Genomic DNA, 18214 nt, shown 5'->3' with positions numbered 1-18214 from the left:
ATGCACCTCCCCACCATTCCCTGCCCTAATCAGCACCCTTGGAGACAAGAGGCTTGGTGTGGGCTGCTTGATCCCAAACCAGGCCATGCCATTTATTCCACATAGGCCATTGCTAGGCCAGGCAAGGGTCACTCACTGCCTGCAGCTCTGGCCCCATTGCCAGAGTTCCCAGGGGCACCTGCTTCAGCCATCCTCACCCCCACCACACTGCATCTGCTGCTCACCCTGCCTTCTAACTGAAGGAAAGGGCACTGCCTCAGCTCCAGCACATTGGCTGCAGGGGGCACCACCAAGTGGCTGTGCGTGCCTAGGGCTGGCTGTGGCCTTTAAGCCACAGCCAGTATCTATGGGGAACATTCCTCTCCCTCCAGCATGTCCAGAAAAGGGCAGGAATTAGACTTCTGCAGAAGTTTCTCTTAGTTTCACCTTCCAGGCTGGCATCTCACCAACTGGTACTTGTATGGCCCTCATCACTACAGCACAAGCACCTCCCTGGTAATAAAGTGGTAGTTTACTGTAGTTTCACTCTCTCAGGTGTCACTTGTAGTGTAGAGATTTTTGCAAGTGTGCTTAAGTGGGTGTGGCTGGCTGAGTGCCAATTGCCAGTGAGGCCAGAGCCCAGGAGCAAGTTCAGTTCTTCAGTCCAAGGTCTGATCCTTTAGCAGTGATGCTTCCTCATTCTGTCTGTTGCACTAGCCACTTGCTCTCAGTGCACAGGACTGGTTTGTCTCATTTAAAATGCAGTTACCCCTTCCCACCATGCCAAGGGAGGGTCAGATGGCACTTCCACTCCTTTTCCTATAAAGGACACCAGCATTGCTTCCTGCAGCAGCTTGAGTTTTCCTTGGTCTCCTATCCACATGGGATCACACCTGACAAATGTCATAATCACATGATCTCAGACTGGTGGTAAGGCTACATGACAGATTCAGAACATGGACCACCTGAACCTGTGAATTTCAATGCTTTCCAGATGAAGTAGCAATTTGGGGTCTGACAAAATATTTGTCAGCACATGTCTGGAAGCAATTACCACTTTTAGGGCCCCATCCAGCATTAAGATTGTTTCTCTCATGTCAGCAACATCATGCAGATCCTTCAGTACAGGGAGTCTCATTCCAGCATGTCGGGGAGATTGTTGGTAACCTAGTGCACATTTACCTGCCAAGACCCAACTCTAGGTAAGAGGAACCAGATTTCAGCTATGTAGTTGTTTAGATGTGTAACAGAAAGGGGGGAGGGAGGTGTCCTTCTGTTGTATACCTATGGTATCTTTACAGCATAGGAGTTTCCTTGCCTTCTGCAGAGACACCATTTTATGTGTTGTTTCAGACCCAGAATGAGCCAGTGTCATTGACTTGTTTTCCTGATCTGACTACACGTGTCTTAGGTGACAAAGTGATGCATTAGATTTGAATGTTATGCTTGGTCTGAATCAGTGCATAGCTTTAGAAATCAGATCACAGATAAGGCTTGTTGAAGCCTTTGAAAGTAGATATTAAATTTTTCCTTGCTAGAACAGTGAAGAGGTAAATGGGACCTCCTGGCTTAGCTACCTGTCTGTTGTACACAGAGAATACCCATTGATGTTAGAGGCATCACATTTAAAACTGGTCAAGACTGTGGAACTCACTTCCATAAGGAGGCCAAGAGCTAGCAGGATTCAGAGGTCAAACAAATAAGGCTATTCAGGTACATAAGCTAGGGCAGATGTCTGTCAACTATAAAGCCTCCTTCAAGCCGTTAAGTGATGTGGAGCAAATTTATAGATGCCAAGGCCAGAAGAGGCTATTGTGATCTAGTCTGATGGCCTAACATAGGCCAGAGACCTTCCCCAAAGTAATCCTTAGAGCAGATCTCTTAGGAAGGTTTCCTTTGTTAATTACTCCTCTTACAGGGTTTCTTGTGTCTTCCTCTGACGAGTCTAGAACTTGTCAAAGCTGACAGACAGGACTGAACTGGCCCCACTATGTTCTGTATTTCATTTGCTTAGGCACCATACTGAAGGCTAGAAGCCAGAGTTCTCATTTTAAGCTACTATGACTCTACATGCCTACTTTGAGGACAGGCAGCCATAGCTCACTGGGGGAGCCACAGTTGCTCAGTGCCAGGGAAAAGTCAGATGGCTATAGCTTCAGTACATAGTTATGGATTAGAGGCAATGCTTTTTGCCCACAGCTGTGGCCTAGACCCACCAGTTTCACTTTTGTATTTGGAGCTGTGGTGCTTGGTGGCAGACCCAAGGAATGTTTTAGGATTTGGCAGTGCTCCCCAGGAGTTGAGAGGGAGCCACTGTCATTACCAACATGCAAGCAACATAAGGAAGAAAACAGACCCCATTTAACTGCATGGAATAGGAGTGCTTTGCTTGAAACAGAGGCCAGCAAAGAAAGCTGGCGTGCATGACAGTGGGAACCTAAACTATGCTATATTTCCTTGAGTCTTGTTTCCTCTAACTTTGTCAGATCAGAGTCTGGGGATTCTTTTCAAAGGGAGCTGCCTCCTGTGTTAGCAATAGCAGGGTTTGGGGAGAAGAACAGCCCTAGAGCTAGGCTTTTTATCATAAGAGGTTGTGTTTTGAGAGGGTGTGTAATTAAGGCTACACAATCCATCTTGTCTGTTGGAGATTTGTGTAGAAGAGGCAGAAGACTGGGTTCTAAAGCCAGGCAGTATTAACATCTGGGCATCTGTACCCATGTTCTAACACCGTTTCTCAGACTGGTGGTCCTGACCCAAAAAGGGGTCTCAAAGCTATTGTGGGGAATGTCACAAGTGGTTATGGTATTGCCACCCTTACTTCTGTGCAGCTGCTGCTGGTGGAGGCATTGCCTTCAGCACTGAGCTGCCAGAGGGTGGCAGCTGCTGGCCAGGAGCCCAGCTCTGAAGACAGTACCATTGCCAGCAACAGTGCAGAAGTGAGGGTGGCATAGTATGGTATTGCTGTAACCCAACCCACCCCCTCCCCCCCATTCCCCAACCCCCTAGTGTGTCCTCTATTTGGAGATTTTAAATATGGTCACCCTATTTTACACTTTTCAAAAAGCTTCAGTGCCTTTGACTGCAAGGATAATGATTACATGCTTCATTTAGTGCTCCTATGAGGATGTACAGTAATTTGCTATCACTTTTGGGGGGGGTCATCACAGCCTGAAATATTTTCAAAGGGGGGCCCAGCCAAAAGTTAGAGAACTCCTGTTTGTGTAGTATGGAAGAGCAGTGCCTAGAGATGTTGAGCCATGGAGACAGCTCCAATGGATGTAACTGATGCTTGATTGGCTTAGCTGGGAGATCACTGTAGATAGATCCAAACTTTACTGGGGTGCTAGACCAGGAAGAGGTGGTGGGAGTGGTCACTGACCATCAGAAGTATTGGCAGTGAGATCTCATTGGCTAATTGAGCGACAGTGAGAGCTGTTGGGGGGGTAGGATAAGTAGATTGAGCATTTGTGGACATACCACAGGCCACCGGGAATAAGATTCCAGGACCCATGATCCAGGCACTCAGCCACTGTTCCCATAGGCTTTTAGTGACAGATTTTAGCTGAACAGGTCTGAAACTGGCAGAGATGTTCTTTACAATTCAGGAAGTAAAGACACAGGCACCATCCTGGCTCTACTGTATTCATACCCTGTTTGGGAAGCAGCCATTGAGAACAGGAACCTTTATTACAGGTGTTTATTGCAGTAGTGCCCAAGGGCTGGCTAACAGGCCCCATTGTACTAGACACTGTCCAGACAGGCTCTGCCCTGAAGAGCTTATAATCCAAGTAGACAAAATGCAGGGTAGGAAGAAAGGGGTATAACAAGTAGAGTGAACACTGATGGGAGCTACTGCCACTAGCTACTCAAGTTCTCTATAGTATGGAATGGGGCACTGAACGCAACAGTCCAGGGTTGTTTGATTTCAGAAGAGTTAGTTTTGAAAAGATGAGTGAGTGCAGTACAACTGAAGAAAATGAAAATCCACTTGGGTAGAAGGCAGCTTAAGCAGCCAGAGACATAACTGAGGTTAGACTACAGTTTCTCTGAAAGAGGAGAGAAAAGGAACAAGAGCTGGCCAGTGTGGTTGCACGAGGACTACTCAAAGAGCCTTAGCAACTAAGAGCATCTATGACCATTCACCAGCTGGTGAGAGAAGTGTGAGCTCCCCTTCCCCCAGCCCCATTATGTCATACTACGAAGAGTGGTTGAGTTTACATCACTCTAGCCAAGCTTGACCTAAACTCAATCCTTCTCTAATGGAGACAGAGCCAGCCTGGGACCTAGGAGGTGGAGAACAGAAGGAGACTGGATTCCTGTTGAATTTCTCATGCAAGGTATCTGCCATCCTAGCCAGAGGCTGGCCATAGCAGATGAGCCTCTTCAAGAGGAGTCCAGGGACGGATCCCTTTGCTTCTTGCCAGATCTCTGCCCTAACCTCACAGGTGCCTCATGTCCTCTCCCCTCCTTTATATTTGCTGCAGGCTAGGAGCTATATGGAACCTCTTATAGGTCTACTGGCCATCACAGCTGGGAAAGTTAAACTCCCACCCCAGAGAGAGGGCAAGGTGACAGCCATCTAGCAGGTAAAACAGCATTGCAGTTGATAGAGGACCGATTGCAAGTCCCTGCCCTGGGGTGCTCACCTGGTTCTGTTTGTACAGCACCAGGCACACTGGGGTCCTGAGGTGCTAGTGCAGTATCAGTAAGTTGCCATGTTTTGTTTATGTGTGCCAATGTCACAAGTATCCGTGCTGCTCGCTAGAGCAGCTTGTTTGTGGAGCTAAAGTTAGTGGCTGGAAGAAGGTCTGTAGAGACAACTTTGCATATCAGTTAGTTCAGAATAGCTTGGCATGTAGACGGATGACTGGCTTCGTCATGTAAACAAAGGATAATGGTAAGTGGCAGTGTATCAAGTTCAGGGAGGTGTCTGGTGAGGTAGACCAGGGACTAGTGTGAGGCCCTGCTATTTAAGGTTTTCATTATGACCAAGCAGTGGGAGAGAGGCACATTAATGAGATTATGGAGGACACTAATCAGGAGGGGTTGTGAAAGACAGGGACCTTGAGATTAGGTGCCAGTGAGGTTAAATTTGGGAGATACACAGACAAGTGCCAAGTGGGGAGAAGGAGAATAAGCCAAGGTACATGTGTTCAGTGGGAGGGACATACTGGTTTTGCAGAGAGGCTTAAAGGGTGGTTGTGGATGCCAACTTTGATAGGAGTTTACAGTGTTATGTGGAAAAAAAGAGACCAAATTCACCCAGGCAGAGGCACGCATCTAGGAACAGAAGTTTGAGGGCATTCTGAGAATAGAGTGCTCAGAGCAGGGCAGGAAGGATTAGATCTGAGTGAAGATCTAGATGCTAGATAACATACTGCTTGCCTCACCAGTGACAGGGTAGAGGTTCACTATTAACCTTGACTAGAATTCCAGTCAGTTTCAAGACCCCAAATTCAAAGTCATGTCAAGCCTACTGCTAGTTTTAGTCACTTGTTTCAGTAGATTTGTCCCCTATTGATGTGAGTGGAGAGGGGATAACTGGCTAGACAAGGGAAATGAATCTTTCTATAGCATGCTGTCAAGTACACATGGAGAAAAGAGTTCCCCTCCACTTAGTCACCCAAGGTGTGGCTTGCAACACTAGGAGGAAAGACTTTAGCCCAAAGTGTGTTTTGAGATGGCCATGTCTTCTTAGAAGGATGCAGATACAAGAAGGGAGAGGAATTTGAGTGATGCAGAGAAGTCCTGTGTAACAAGGAATTATGGGAAGAAGAAAGGGGAAAATGTCTGACAAACAAGGACTGTGGAATGCTCTTCCCAAAGCAGCAATTAAAGTCCTATAGCTTTGGGAATTAGGCAGCTACACCCAACAAGGAACTAGTAGAGATCTTGTACTCTAGTGAAGAAGACTGCTTGGGAGGGGCCAGGTGTCTTAGCACAGAAGCCCTTAGCTTTTTCCATACCATGGCTCTCCACCCCAAGACCAGACCAGCACCCCCTTTCCAGGGATCAAGGACACTCATTAGAAATGGGGTGGCCATGACCCCCAGGTTGACAACCCTTGCCCTAGAAGTTACTCTTGGAGGAGACCTACTATAATCCTCTGGACTTTTATACAAGCCATTGCAATTTGTCTGGCTCCTCCATACCTGTGCAGTTCTACCAATTTGAGGATTGTGGATGCTGCCCCCCTTTGCTGAGAACATGCCAAACTATTTTATTCACACCCCTTTGCTCTCACCCTGCTCATGGTGGACAGACATTGAAATACAGTACTAGCTTTCTTGGAAGAGTCAAGTCCCATCTTAGCACCACACATCACTGTTGGAAGGGCCAGGTGTTCCTTCCTTCCCTGTGCAATTGCATATTGTCACAATGCCACAGTGTACCCAAGGATAGTAGAATTGTGAGTCTCCACTTTGCTAGCCCACCAGCCACCTTGCTCTCAGCAAATGCAGCAATAGGAAACCTTACTCCAGCATGAGGTCTGATAGCCTGACAAATTACCTTCCACACCACTTACCAGCAGGCTACAGGGTGCACTAGATAGTTGTAATTCTGTTTCAACTGACTAATTAAGTGACCCAGGATCTTGGGTTTCACTAGCAAGTTCTGCAGGCCAGTGAATAATCAAATCAAGGATCTGCAATGGGTTTCCCAGGCATTAGTGCCTATTAGTTAAGCAGTACTGTAGCAGATTCCCCATGGGCAGGGCTGACCAACTGCCGGTAATAAACCCCTTCTTGTGTTACAGGAGCATGAACGGGACTAGCATGGCTGATCAGAGGGGAGGGAAGGAGAGGGGCGACTCGGAAAGTGCCAAGCAGGGGGAGACAAACCCAGGCATGCTGTAAAGTGCTGCTGCTGCGGCCGCCACCCTCTCTCCAGCTGTGCCAAGGCACTAGGTAGTCGACCCCTCCTCTCCATCTCAACCCATGGGAAAAGCAGTCACCACCCTGTCCCCAGACAGCGCTTTGAGCCCTCTCACTCCACTAGCCATTACCATCTTCCCCGCCCACTTCCCACAGACCTAGGCAAGTGCGAGCCTTTGTTCCTGCCCACCCCCAAGAACAGCGAGGGGTTGGACAGGTAGCCTCAGCATTAAGGGGGTTTCTTGTGTAGCTGTTGAGAGGTCACGGATCAAGAGCTCAGCATGCTTCACCAACGTACTGGGAGCATTTCGCCCAATGCCGGGGTGGAAACACGGCCGCCATTCTGCGCCGGCAGTGCTACACGGCTCCTTTGAGGAGAGTTGGGGGAGGGGACGGGAAGACTAGCATAGCCAACCGAAGCTACCAGGGAATTCACGCTTCCCTCCAGCGCGGAGAACTACACACGAACAACATTAGGTTGGCGCCCAAAGGGTTAGCATCCTTGGGCTTACTTCAGAGACTTCTCAGAGCCCCATGAAGAGTCAGGGACCGTGCTAAGTACTCTGGTGCAGTGACTAAGGGGACAGACTTTCTGGTGGAGGATGAGGCAGTGACAGAGGGATTGTTTTCTCTGCTGCCCGCAGCATGCCATCCGGACACCAGGCTGCATGGTTTCTGTTCTAGGCTTCTCCTGCCGAGAGCAGTATCCCAGGTCTCTCCACCCTCCCCGCACAGGGCTCTCAGAGCCAGTACGCTATGCAGCACAAAGCTAACCAGAGTCCAGATTTGCATCTCTAGCCATCAGTGGTCAGAGAGAAGACAGAAAGGAGCCTGGCAACCCTCTGTGCCCTGAGTGGCTCTTGCCCACCCACTGTACTGAAAGCAGATGGAGGTCTCCAGCAGAGCATGGCAGCCCTGCTCTGGCCAAGCTGGGGACAGCCCAGGCACACTGCAACCAGTGCGGGTCCCCTCCAACCCAGAAGCTAAGGAGCCTTGTCCTCATTCCCCAGAGCCACACTCTAGGGCTCCTGCACCAGGCAGGGCTAGCCAATCTCCCCAAGGTCACACAGGAGGTCAAACCAGGCAAAATAGAATGAGACAAAGTGATGTTCCTGACCTCTAGCTAGCCTGCAACAGTCCTTACCCTGGGAAGCCAGTGCATTCTCAAGGAGAGAGCGGGAGATGGACCATGCAGTTCCCACCAGACTAGTGAGTATTTCAAGGCTCTGAGGAGAGCACCTCTTCACACCTGACCAGGCCTGCTTAAACAGCTGCACTTCCCTACGAGCCCCCCTCCATCAACCCAGCTGCATGCCAGGGATTCATTTAATTCTGAGATGTTCCCCACCCCCAGGAACCCCTCCACCCAAGCTTTGGGTGGAAGGGGAATCAGGGCTGGATGAGGGGTGTCATCCTTCCTCTCCAGGGGCTATGAGATGCCCTTTGCCCAGAAATACAAGCAGGAATGGGCTGCACTACACCAGCCAGCAGCAGTTAGTGTGTGCATGTTTTGGGGATGGTGTGGGGCTAGGGGGTCACAGACCCAGCCAAGGTTTCTTTGAAAGATCAAGCCGGAGCATAGAGGGACACTTTTCCTGGCTTGCCAAAGCTGCTGCTCCCAGGTTATGGCAGAGCCCGCCCCCCCAACACACTTTTAAGATCACTTTAAGCACAAAGCAGCATGAGGATTTAAATGGTGAAATGGAGAGAGCAAGTTCTCCTGGCTCATGAGCCGATTCTGAGGGACCCCAAGGGCCAGTCCCAGCTGTAGGCACAGAAAACTAGCCAAGCTCAGGGATGGCAAAGGTCAAGCATTACCCCCAGCCTCAGACAAGATTGTTCCCAACCCCGCAGAAAGGTACAGCCTTGGGTTGGGCACCTGTCCACAGCGCCATGCTAGGGCTTAGAGCAGCTCTGGCTTTCGCTGGAGCAAAGATCCCACACAGAAAATTTTGAGAAATTTAGTTTGTTCTTTTGCACAGCTCCACTCCCAGCCAGAAGAGAGCAGGAATCTGACTGCGCAGCCAGCCGCCCAGCCCCAGCCAAGGTGGGCACTGAGGGAAGAGCAGGGCTTTACATTTCTGGTGGGCTTGGACACTTTGAGCCCATTAAGGAGGCTCAGCCCCACAGAGGGGAAGTGGGGTGTACTTGTGGGGAGCATCAGAGGTGCTCTTTGAGACCAGCCTGTGCCCACACCCCCAATAAGGAGTACATGCTCAGGTCCGCATCCCACCTAGCTAAGGGCAAGGGAGACTAGGATCCAAATTCCCCATTAAGCCCTGCACCTCCCTAGCCAATTTACCACCCCACCCACAGAGACAGGCCAGGAACCCCAAACCCTCCCAGCCCCTGAGCCTACCCTCCCAGCCCCCTCCAAGGAAGAGGGCAGAGCTCCCCAGCCCCTTACCTCCTCCTCGATGTTGTTGCTGCTGTTACTGTGCTCGCTCTCCTTGTTGAGGTTGCTCATGGCGGGGGTGCAGGGGGCTGAGTGGACGGTCCTGGGTTCTTTGTAGCTTCTTTGTCCAGGGATCGCAGGGCTTCCCCCGGGCTTGGCTCTCTTGGGGGCAGGAGGCTTTCGGGGGAGCTGCGGTCCTGGGCTGGGCTTGGAAATGGTGCCTGTGGGTGACCAACAAACAAAAGGCTCCGGGGTGCAGCTAGGTGCGGAGATGGTGTCCAGGCTGGGTGCCCTGGTGCTGCCCGGGAGGGTGCGGGGCGGGCTGGCCACCGCCCAACTGAACGGGAGTGCGGCGTGGGCGAGGTGCGCGGTGTGGGGGGGAACGCGGCGCGGGGCTATTTGTACCCGGCCGGGCTCACATGGAGTTGGCTGAGGAGCAATTAAGGGAGGGGGAAGGTGCCAACGAGCTGCAGCCGCCGGCCCCGAGTGCAGCCCCGAGCTGCCGCCTGCGCCTTTTCAATAGGGTCATCAATGGCTCGGCGCAGCCCGCCCGGGCGGGGGGGAGGAGAGGGGGGCTCAGCTGGGCTCCGGCCCGGCCCCTCGCCCTGCATCACCGTCTCCCGGGGAACCCGCAGCCAATCCCCGCCGCCCGCAGCCAACTTTCCTGGCCCCCCCCCCACCACAGTTTTTTTTTCCACGAAAAACTTTTTAAACTTTGATGAACTCGCACGATTGAACTTTCTTAAAGGGCCAGCGGCCCCGTTCCGCCCAGAGCCGGTCCCGGCCTGCTCCCCAGGCTCTGACCGGCCGGGCCGCGCCCCCTACCCACTCGGCTGCCTACAGGGCAACCCCCCCCCCCCACCGGTGCCACGACAGCCCCCCTCGCAGCTCCAGCCAGCTTGGGAGCCGCACAAATAGAGACTGCAGGCGGGGTCATGCTGGGTCAGCCCGTGGGCCACCGAGATGCTTGGGCAGTTGAGTGCACCAGATGCTTCAGAGGAAGGGAGAAGAGCCTTGCCGAGGCGGTCTCTGACCCCCCCCCCCGTCCCGCCCCCAGCCTGATCTCCATAGGGAGAGGTTGGCGTAAGCCGTGTCATACACCAAGTGGAGTCTCTCCTATTGTCCCACTGGGAGCTCACTGCATGTCAGCACATCACCTTGGGCACCCACATCCAGCCCCTGGATCCAGCCCTGACGTTTCCGCTAACAAAGACAAGGCCGGTGAGGAAATATGTTTGACTGGATCCGCCTCTGTTGGGGAGAGACACGCTTTCCCTCCAGCGCCACAGTGTCACGCTGAGAACCTTGCCCAGACCTGAAGACCTGTGTAGCTCCAAAACTTGTCTCACTCACCAACAGAAGTTGGTCCAATAAGAGACAGTACCCCACCCACCTTGTCTCTCTCATATTCTGGGACCCACAAGGCTACAACAACAGTGTCCGCACACACACACATCAGCATATTCCAGGACAACGACACCACCAAAACACAGATCCAGCATGGGGGGGGGGGGTTTGCAGGGATTGGGGTTAAATATGGACTGGATCCATAAGGATACGTTTTTCCAGCGCTGTTATGCCAGGATGCCTAGATCTCGTTTCTCGGTGCTCAAGCGAGTAGCTAGACTTGTTCTCCATTTAGGCAGTGGAATGGGGGGAGTGGGGGGAGAGCGGGGATTTTACCAGACCGCTAAACAATGCTCATCTCCCTAATGGGCCAAGGCATGCCCTTGGGGAGCGGGGAACAGGGGAGATGGAGCAGGAGCAGCTAAGAGAAGAAATTAATATTTAAAAGAGACAAGGATGACTGACTGTCTTGGAGCCCTGTGAGAGGAGGATAGTTGGAATTGTCTGCCTTTAGACTGCATGCTCCAGGCATAAGGTGGGGTCTTTCCTTTGTGTGGCTTGTGACGATCTTCTGGTTGTGATTTTTGTTCTTGTGCTTTATTGAACAATTCAATAAATGTAACTTACCATAAAAGGAAGCCGGAAAGAGCCTTTTGGGGCATACACATTTAGATTTCACTGTGCAATTAACCACAAATTGGAAAGGTGGGAATTGTTAAAATTCTAAACAGGTAACAAATCCCTGTGTTTTTTTCTGTGCTTTCCCTGGGTCACTGTATGCAGCGTGGCACACACTCTTTGTTCATGGAGACGGCAATTTGAGTCCAGTTTCACTCCAGCTACCTCTAATTCTACTGTTTGCGTAGGGAACAAGCCTAGCCATTGCAATTGCACCAATAAAATCCATTGCGGTCCCACAAATACTCAGATCTGGCACCTGGACCCAGTGAATTTTGACCCTGCCCTGCAAATTCTAATGCCTAAATAGAGAAGTGATGCTGGCTAGTTTTGTGTTTGACTGAAGGACGGGTGATACAATAATCCTGTAATTGCTTCTCTAACCTATCCCGCTTATTGGATTTCTCTTTTGTTTGGTTTAGCTGTTCCCTATGGAGCAAGTAGCCGTGCGATCGCCATCAAGACTCCTTCACTTAGCTGGTATTGCTGTGGATTTACCAAGCCTGCCATAAATGTGTTTGAACCCTCAGCTCCTCTCTTGCCTGCGGAGCAAGGCAACATGAGGATAAAACACCAGAGTCCTGGTCTACATTGCTGTTTCCCCCGCCAGTGGATCTGCAACGGTGGCAACGTCTGGTCCTAAATTTGTCAGGGTCGACAGAGCTCTAGAGCGAGCCCCGGCCCAACTTCAGGTCTGTCTCAGCTTTGTTTTCACTTTTTCTCTGGTGGCTTTTTAACCGGCTCTTGGTGCATGTCGTTGTTCAGGCATGTGACTGGCAGGCAATGGGGTCGAGCAAGCGACGTGTGGGAGTGGGAGCCAGAAGCAGACATGGCCCAGTTTGCCACCGCAGACAGTGTATTCTGTGAATTTCAGTTGGTGAACTGTCCATGGGAAGGTCATGCTTCGGGGGAATTTTAGTCAACCGTTCAATGAATAGTTTATGTGAACAACTGTTAGCCCATGCTCCTTCACCGTTCACTGAGGATATCCTTTTAGAGCTATGTGTTTAGTCCCCAAAGTCAGAGCTTCCCAAATTGTGCTCCATAGGATCTGACTGATCACACAACACTGGCTCTTCTTCCTTCCTTCCAGCTATTGCACTGCAGCACAGATCGCTACAGTCCATTCAATACCTTCCCATATCACTCTTCCATGGAAGTAATGGCTGCTGTTGGCACACTATTGTACGTAGGAAGGGAGGGGATCAGGGTAGTGGTGGCTGGGAATGGAAGGGAGGGTGATGTCTCTGTGAAGGCATGGAAGTGGTCTGTGTGAGACAGCGGGGAGAGGAGGAGGTTGGGTCATTGTGAACAGCCAGGGTGCTATTTTGTGGGATCATGGATGTAAGGCCAGGTGATGATGAGATGATCTTTGTATAAAAATGTGATCCAAGAAGTCTGAGCTTCTCTGACCTCAGTCACATGGGAATATCCCTGTTCTCTGACTGGGTGACCTCACCTTTAGCATCCGCTTCCCTGACTGCCCAAAATGAACTGAGTTTCACGACAACATTCAATTTGCTCTACGATTGAGCACATCTCAGCAGCAGGCCTGGAATTTATCTTCAGTGACTGGTTGGCAATAACATTTTGCTCAGACGAGCGTCCTAGAACTGCTTGCTATAAGAGGCGGGAACAGAGCCAGACAAATTTCCATTCATAAATCATAATTGTTCCCCTATAGCCAGCTAGCTTTATTCCTGCCTTGTGACCCCGCTCTGCCACTGACTCACTGTGTGGCCTTGGCCAGATCACTCATAGCCACATTTTCAACAGCAGCCGTGGCTTTGGGGTGACTCCAACTTGAGACACAGGGGGCAGGATTCTCCAAGCTGCTGAGTGCATGCACAGTTCTCGTGGGCACAAAGAGCTGTGGGCATTGAGTACTTCCACAGCTCAGGCCCTACCTGGCTCAAGTTGAGTATGCTTGAAATCAGAAGCTGCTGTTGCAAATTCCACCACCCTCCATTACAGACCAGACTCCCCCACCCACCACTGTCGCTGCAGACCCTCAGGTTTGGGTAAGGAGGTGCTGGAAGGCTGGTCCTGCAGCTGGACAGAGTTAGGGTTGAGGTGCACTCGCTGTGGCGGAGGTAATCCAGTTAGTGGAGCGATGTGTGTCTGTGGAAGAGGGAGCAGAAGGCACGGACTATTGGGAACCTCAACTTTTCATTGCCTTGCTGTAGGCTGTTAAGAGCAACCTTAACTCACATGCAGTGCAGAGTTTTTGTGTATTCATTTCCCAGTTATTTGCAAGAGACAATAACAAAGCAACGACTCCGTTTACCAAGATCCTGGTGTGCAAGAAATGAGCCCCTGCTAAGTCAGAGATCTTGAGCTTCATTAAACTATTTAGCTGGCTCTGAATCAACTGGCTAGTAGAACTGCTTGGAGTTTTTGGAACGTGAAATCTTTTGTCAAAAAACTGCCATTTTTGCCTGCAAATACGACATTTATTGATTGATTGGTTGGTTGACTGATTGCAAAAATGATTCTCTATTTACATTTGCTTTAAAGACCATTATTTGAAGAGGGGGGAAAAATTCATCCAAAAATTTTGACCGCTCTCCTGTCCAGCTGATTGAGGAACAGAGCTCTTGAGCCATCTGCACCAGGAGCCGGATCTTTGCCATAGCGATGTCTCCAGCAGTGCGGAGCAAGCAGCAGTGGATTGTCCCACATCCTGTTCTTCTTTAAAAATCTTCAGCCAGTTCAGGAGGTCCCGAACACTTTCACAGAGGCAACAGTTTCTATGGTGAAGATCCTGATTGTCAGGAAACTATAATACTTTAGTCTAATTCTGGTTACTGGGGTTGATATACGGGTGCTGGGTGATGCTGGTGGCCTGTGATACACAGGAAGTCAGACTAGAAGATCTGCTAGTTCTTCTGGCGTTAAACTCTGAGCCTCTGCAGGCATGTGTACTCTGCAAAGAAAAACCTGCAGCACCAAGCCTCAGAGTCCTGTCAGGCTTGTGGGGCTCAGGCTGCAGGCATAGTTGCGTAGACGTTCCCACCTCAGCACTGAGACTCTCCCTGAGCAATGGTTTTCAAAGGCCAGGCTCCAGCTCAAGCAAGACGACTACACTGCAAAGCATATCTTCAGCCCGAGCCACATGAGCCCGAGCCAATTGACCAGGCACGATGGGTTTTTCTTTGCTGTGTAGATGTACCCTCTGGTCCTTGATGAACCACCAGATATTACTCCTGGCCATCATGAATCAGATCACCACCATTCATAGGGATTCAGTTCTGATGAAGAATCATAATTTTTTTTTAATTTGGGTTAATTAACAAAATAATGATGTAGCCCCAACAAGCCCACCAAACGCTCACTTTTTTGACTTTTTCCAGTTTGTAGTTTTTAAGCCAGTGGGGTTGAAAGATCATGAGATTCAGAATGTGAACTTCTGAGGGACAATCATTAGAACTCAGGAAACCAGTAACTGGTTCTCTTCAAACCCTTCCAAAAATTCCAGTCTTACTGGGAGATTAGGGGCTAAATATTTGGGGCGGCTGCACTGCCTTTTGCACATGCAGTTGAATGCCCATTTTAAGGATAAGCAGAATACAACCTTAACTATATGAAGTGAGCTGTAGCTCACAAAAGCTTATGCTCAAATAAATGTGTTCGTCTCTAAGGTGCCACAAGTCCTCCTTTTCTTTTTGCAACCAAAACTATAGTATCACAACAATGGAAGTGTGTCCATTGATATTGCGTCACTCATGCAGACTCCTTGCTTTTCACTGGGAGGTTGGAATCCACTGACTCCATTCTCCACCTAGTACCCACAATGCATTTGTGCTGTGGCTTCTGCCATGTGTTCTTGCTGGCCCAGCCCTTCCTGTGCGATGTGCCTTCACAGCTGCAGACTATAGATTGTGCTGCCCCAGCCCATGCGGCAAGGAAGCTCAAAGGCACTGGGGAGAAGCTCAAAGGCCATGCGATGTTCAGGCAAAGGCTTACCGTGATGCCATTACAGGCTCACACGCCAGCAAGCAACATGTAAGCGTAATTGTCAGAGCCGCACGAAACAAGCAGCTGGGGCAGGGGAGGTGTTTTGTTTCCCGGACAGGGCGGGATCCAGCCCAGTGCAAGGGGCACCCACTCAGGTATTTCACAGCAGATTCGCCTGTATGCACTAAAACCAGACTCCTTCAATCAGAGCAGCCCACCCAGGGGGCTGAGCTTGCTTTAGATGGGCAGGTGCAGACAGAAGTCCACGTATTAGGTCCAATGCGGTGATTCAGACTATTCTAGACAACAAGGGTTCTCAATCTTTTTCTTGCTGAGGACCCCCTCGACATGCTATAAAAACGCCAGGGCCCGGTGGGGAGGGGAAACAGGGGGCTCCAGGCTGGGGGGGACCCTTGGGCATAAGCATAGTTTTACTTCTATTTGGGGGGAGGGCGAGGGCTGGCGGGGCTCGAGCCAGCTCCGCACAGCAGGGTCCAGGGAAGGAGCGCCACCTCCACCCCCTGACTCGCTCAGGAGGCCACCCAGCCTGTCTGGGCTGCGGAAGGACACAGCCAAAACATATAACTCAAAGGGGGCACTCAGTTCAAAAAGTTTGAAAACCACTCAGGGTGCACGGAGGGGGTAGCTGGGGGCTGTGTGCAGGTAGAGGTTAGCTCAGGGTGCAGGCAGGGGTTAGCTAGGGGCTGTGTGTGGGCAGGGGAGTAGCTCAGGGTTCAGGCAGGGGGTAGTTAGGGGTTGTATACAGGCTGGGGGGGAGGGACTCCCAGTAAAGCTCCCAGTTTCAGTGGGGCAGGGGGCGGTAGGGCTCCCAGCTTCAGCCCCCTGCTGCTCCTGGTTTGGGGAGGGAGGTTTGCTGGCTTCAGCCCCACATTGCTTCCGGCTTCGGGGAGGGGAGGGGCGCGCCGGCTTCAGCCCCACATCACTCCCGGCTTCTGGGCCTTGTGGAGGGCGCCAGGTTCAGCCCCGCACCGCTCCTGGCTGGGGTGGGGAGCCGCCGACTTCAGCCCCGCACCACTCCTGGCATCAGCGCTGGGGCTTGGGGCACCGGGTTTCAGCTGCAAGGCTCCGCGGCCCCCAGAAGCTTCCAGGGTAAATAGACAAGACGGGCAAAGGGTGGGAGAATAGAAGTGAAGATAGGCAACAGGTCTATATGGGGTTTTGCGCTTGGTGGTTTTTCAGGTGTGTCAGGGCTCCAGGGCAATGAAATGGTGTTTTTCATAGATAACAGTAATGGTCAATGTTCGCTGCATGTTGGGGTCCCCTGCCCATGCTGTGAACCGCCAAGGTTGATCTGTACCAGGCTATGCAGAGTGTGGCACTGATTTCACAGGATGATTTGAAGCTGGAGCAAAAGGCTGTGTGGCAGATTGATTTTGATTTAAACCCAATTTATTTCATGTTAGCTTAAGGCAATGTCCTCACTGTAAAAACAGGTGTGCTTTTCACAGCGAGAGAGCTACCTCAAGAGAACATCTCAGTAGGAAATCTTAGTGGAGATGAGGCTCTGTAGTTTTCAACCTCAATGTGGCTAGTTGAGGTCAGCACTGCACCCCTGGCTAGGATTTACCTTGACTAGCTATAGAAACACGCTGGCGTGCCAGAAAGATAGGAAGAATAGTAAGAGGCCAATATGGCTCCCTTGGGAGCTCTTCAATGATCTGAAAAGAAAAGGGAATAAAACAAAAAGTAGAAATGTGGGCAAATTGCTCAGGAGGCATACACAAGAACAAGCAAGTCAGGACAAGATTAGAAAGGCTGAGGCACAAAATGAATTACACCTAGCAAGGGACATAAAAGGCAATAAGAAGAGGTTCTATGAATACAGCAGGAAAAAGATAGAAGGGAAGTGGAGGTCTACTTAGCAGGGAAGGAGAGTTAATAACTGATGACATCGAGAAGGCTGGAGTGTTCCATGCCTATTTTGCTTCAGTCTTCAATAAAAAGGGTAACTGTGACCAAAAGCTTAATATAATTAATATTAACAACAAGGGGGAAGGAACACAAGCAGAACTAGGGAAAGAAGAGGTTAAAGAATATTTAGATAAGATAGATGTGTTAAAGTTGGCAGGGTGGGACGAAGTGGAGATTTTCCCTTGTTATGTTGTATGTGAGTCTTACTATTTTGCCTGAATGCTGCGTGTACCTCAGTTTCCCTTTGCATTACACCAATGTCTAGGTGGTGGGAATAAGCATGTGTGACTTTTGTGGGGGCTGCTCCAGCTGCCTGCATGGATGCTATGGCCACTCTTTCTAACGGTATCATGAGGGGCATGTGACCAGGTGACACTTGGCCTGGGAAACAAGACAAAGGCCGGAGGAGGAGCAACGGGCAGGGCAGGGGCCAGGCAGCTGGAAGCTAGTCGCTCTCTGCTGGCTTGGGACACAGTAGGAGGGTGAGAGCCCTGGCTCTAGGCTCCCTTCCCCCCAAGCTTGACTTAGCTGAAAGTCACTCATTTCTGTGCCAACAAGTTCTGTTCTACTCTGTGTTCCTGTCGACTAATAAACCTTCTGTGTTACAGGCTGGCTGAGAGTCACATCTGACTGCAGAGTTGGGGTGCAGGGCCCTCTGGCTTCCCCAGGAGCCCTGCTTAGGCAGACTCACTGTGGGAAGTGAATGGTGTGGAAGGGGATGCTGAATGCTCCCATGTCAGACCCAGGAAGGTTGAAGCTGTGTAAGCTTCTTGCCCTGGAGACAGTATGCTCAGAGAGAGAAGGCATGCTTCGCCAGAGTCCTGACTGGCTTCATAGGGAGTAGTTCCAGAGTATCGCCCTGGTGACTCCATGACACAGGACCTGATGAAATTCATCCTAGGGTACTTAAGCAACTATCTGAAGTCATCTTGGAACTGTTAGGAACTGTCTTTCAGAACTCATGGAGCATGACTGAGGTCCCAGAGAACTGGAGAAGGGCAAATGTCATAGCTGCTTTCTTTAAAAAGGATAATAAAGAGGTCTTGGGGGA

General features: G+C 50.7%; 1 protein-coding gene and 1 long non-coding RNA gene across 7 annotated transcripts in view; one reads left to right on the top strand and one right to left on the bottom strand.

Moving 5' to 3' along the window:
* Nucleotides 1-9916, bottom strand: part of RBPMS2 (RNA binding protein, mRNA processing factor 2) — a 49050-nt gene extending 39134 nt beyond the window's left edge. For 2 of the 5 annotated variants that reach the window (XM_073363233.1, XM_073363235.1), the window contains exon 1: nucleotides 9262-9904. In XM_073363233.1, the coding sequence (XP_073219334.1) occupies nucleotides 9262-9321 (60 nt within the window). In that variant the 5' untranslated portion in view covers nucleotides 9322-9904. Of the gene's footprint in view, nucleotides 1-9261 lie in introns of all 5 variants that reach the window. The other 3 variants (XM_073363238.1, XM_073363239.1, XM_073363234.1) reach the window with 3 other exon arrangements.
* Nucleotides 8002-14953, top strand: LOC140918539 (uncharacterized). Of its 2 annotated transcripts, none has more exons than XR_012161222.1 (3): nucleotides 8002-8063; nucleotides 11697-11966; nucleotides 13792-14953. It is a non-coding gene; the product is annotated as an uncharacterized lncRNA (long non-coding RNA). The 2 variants fall into 2 exon arrangements; XR_012161221.1 differs by lacking the exon at nucleotides 8002-8063 and adding an exon at nucleotides 10344-10470.
* The last annotated feature ends 3261 nt before the right edge of the window (nucleotides 14954-18214 follow it).

The sequence above is a fragment of the Lepidochelys kempii genome, chromosome 10 (assembly GCF_965140265.1).
Source record: "Lepidochelys kempii isolate rLepKem1 chromosome 10, rLepKem1.hap2, whole genome shotgun sequence".
In the NCBI taxonomy this organism is placed as follows: domain Eukaryota; kingdom Metazoa; phylum Chordata; order Testudines; family Cheloniidae; genus Lepidochelys; species Lepidochelys kempii.
The sequence above is the reverse complement of the archived record's forward strand: the minus strand, read 5'-3'. Positions and strand labels throughout refer to the sequence as shown.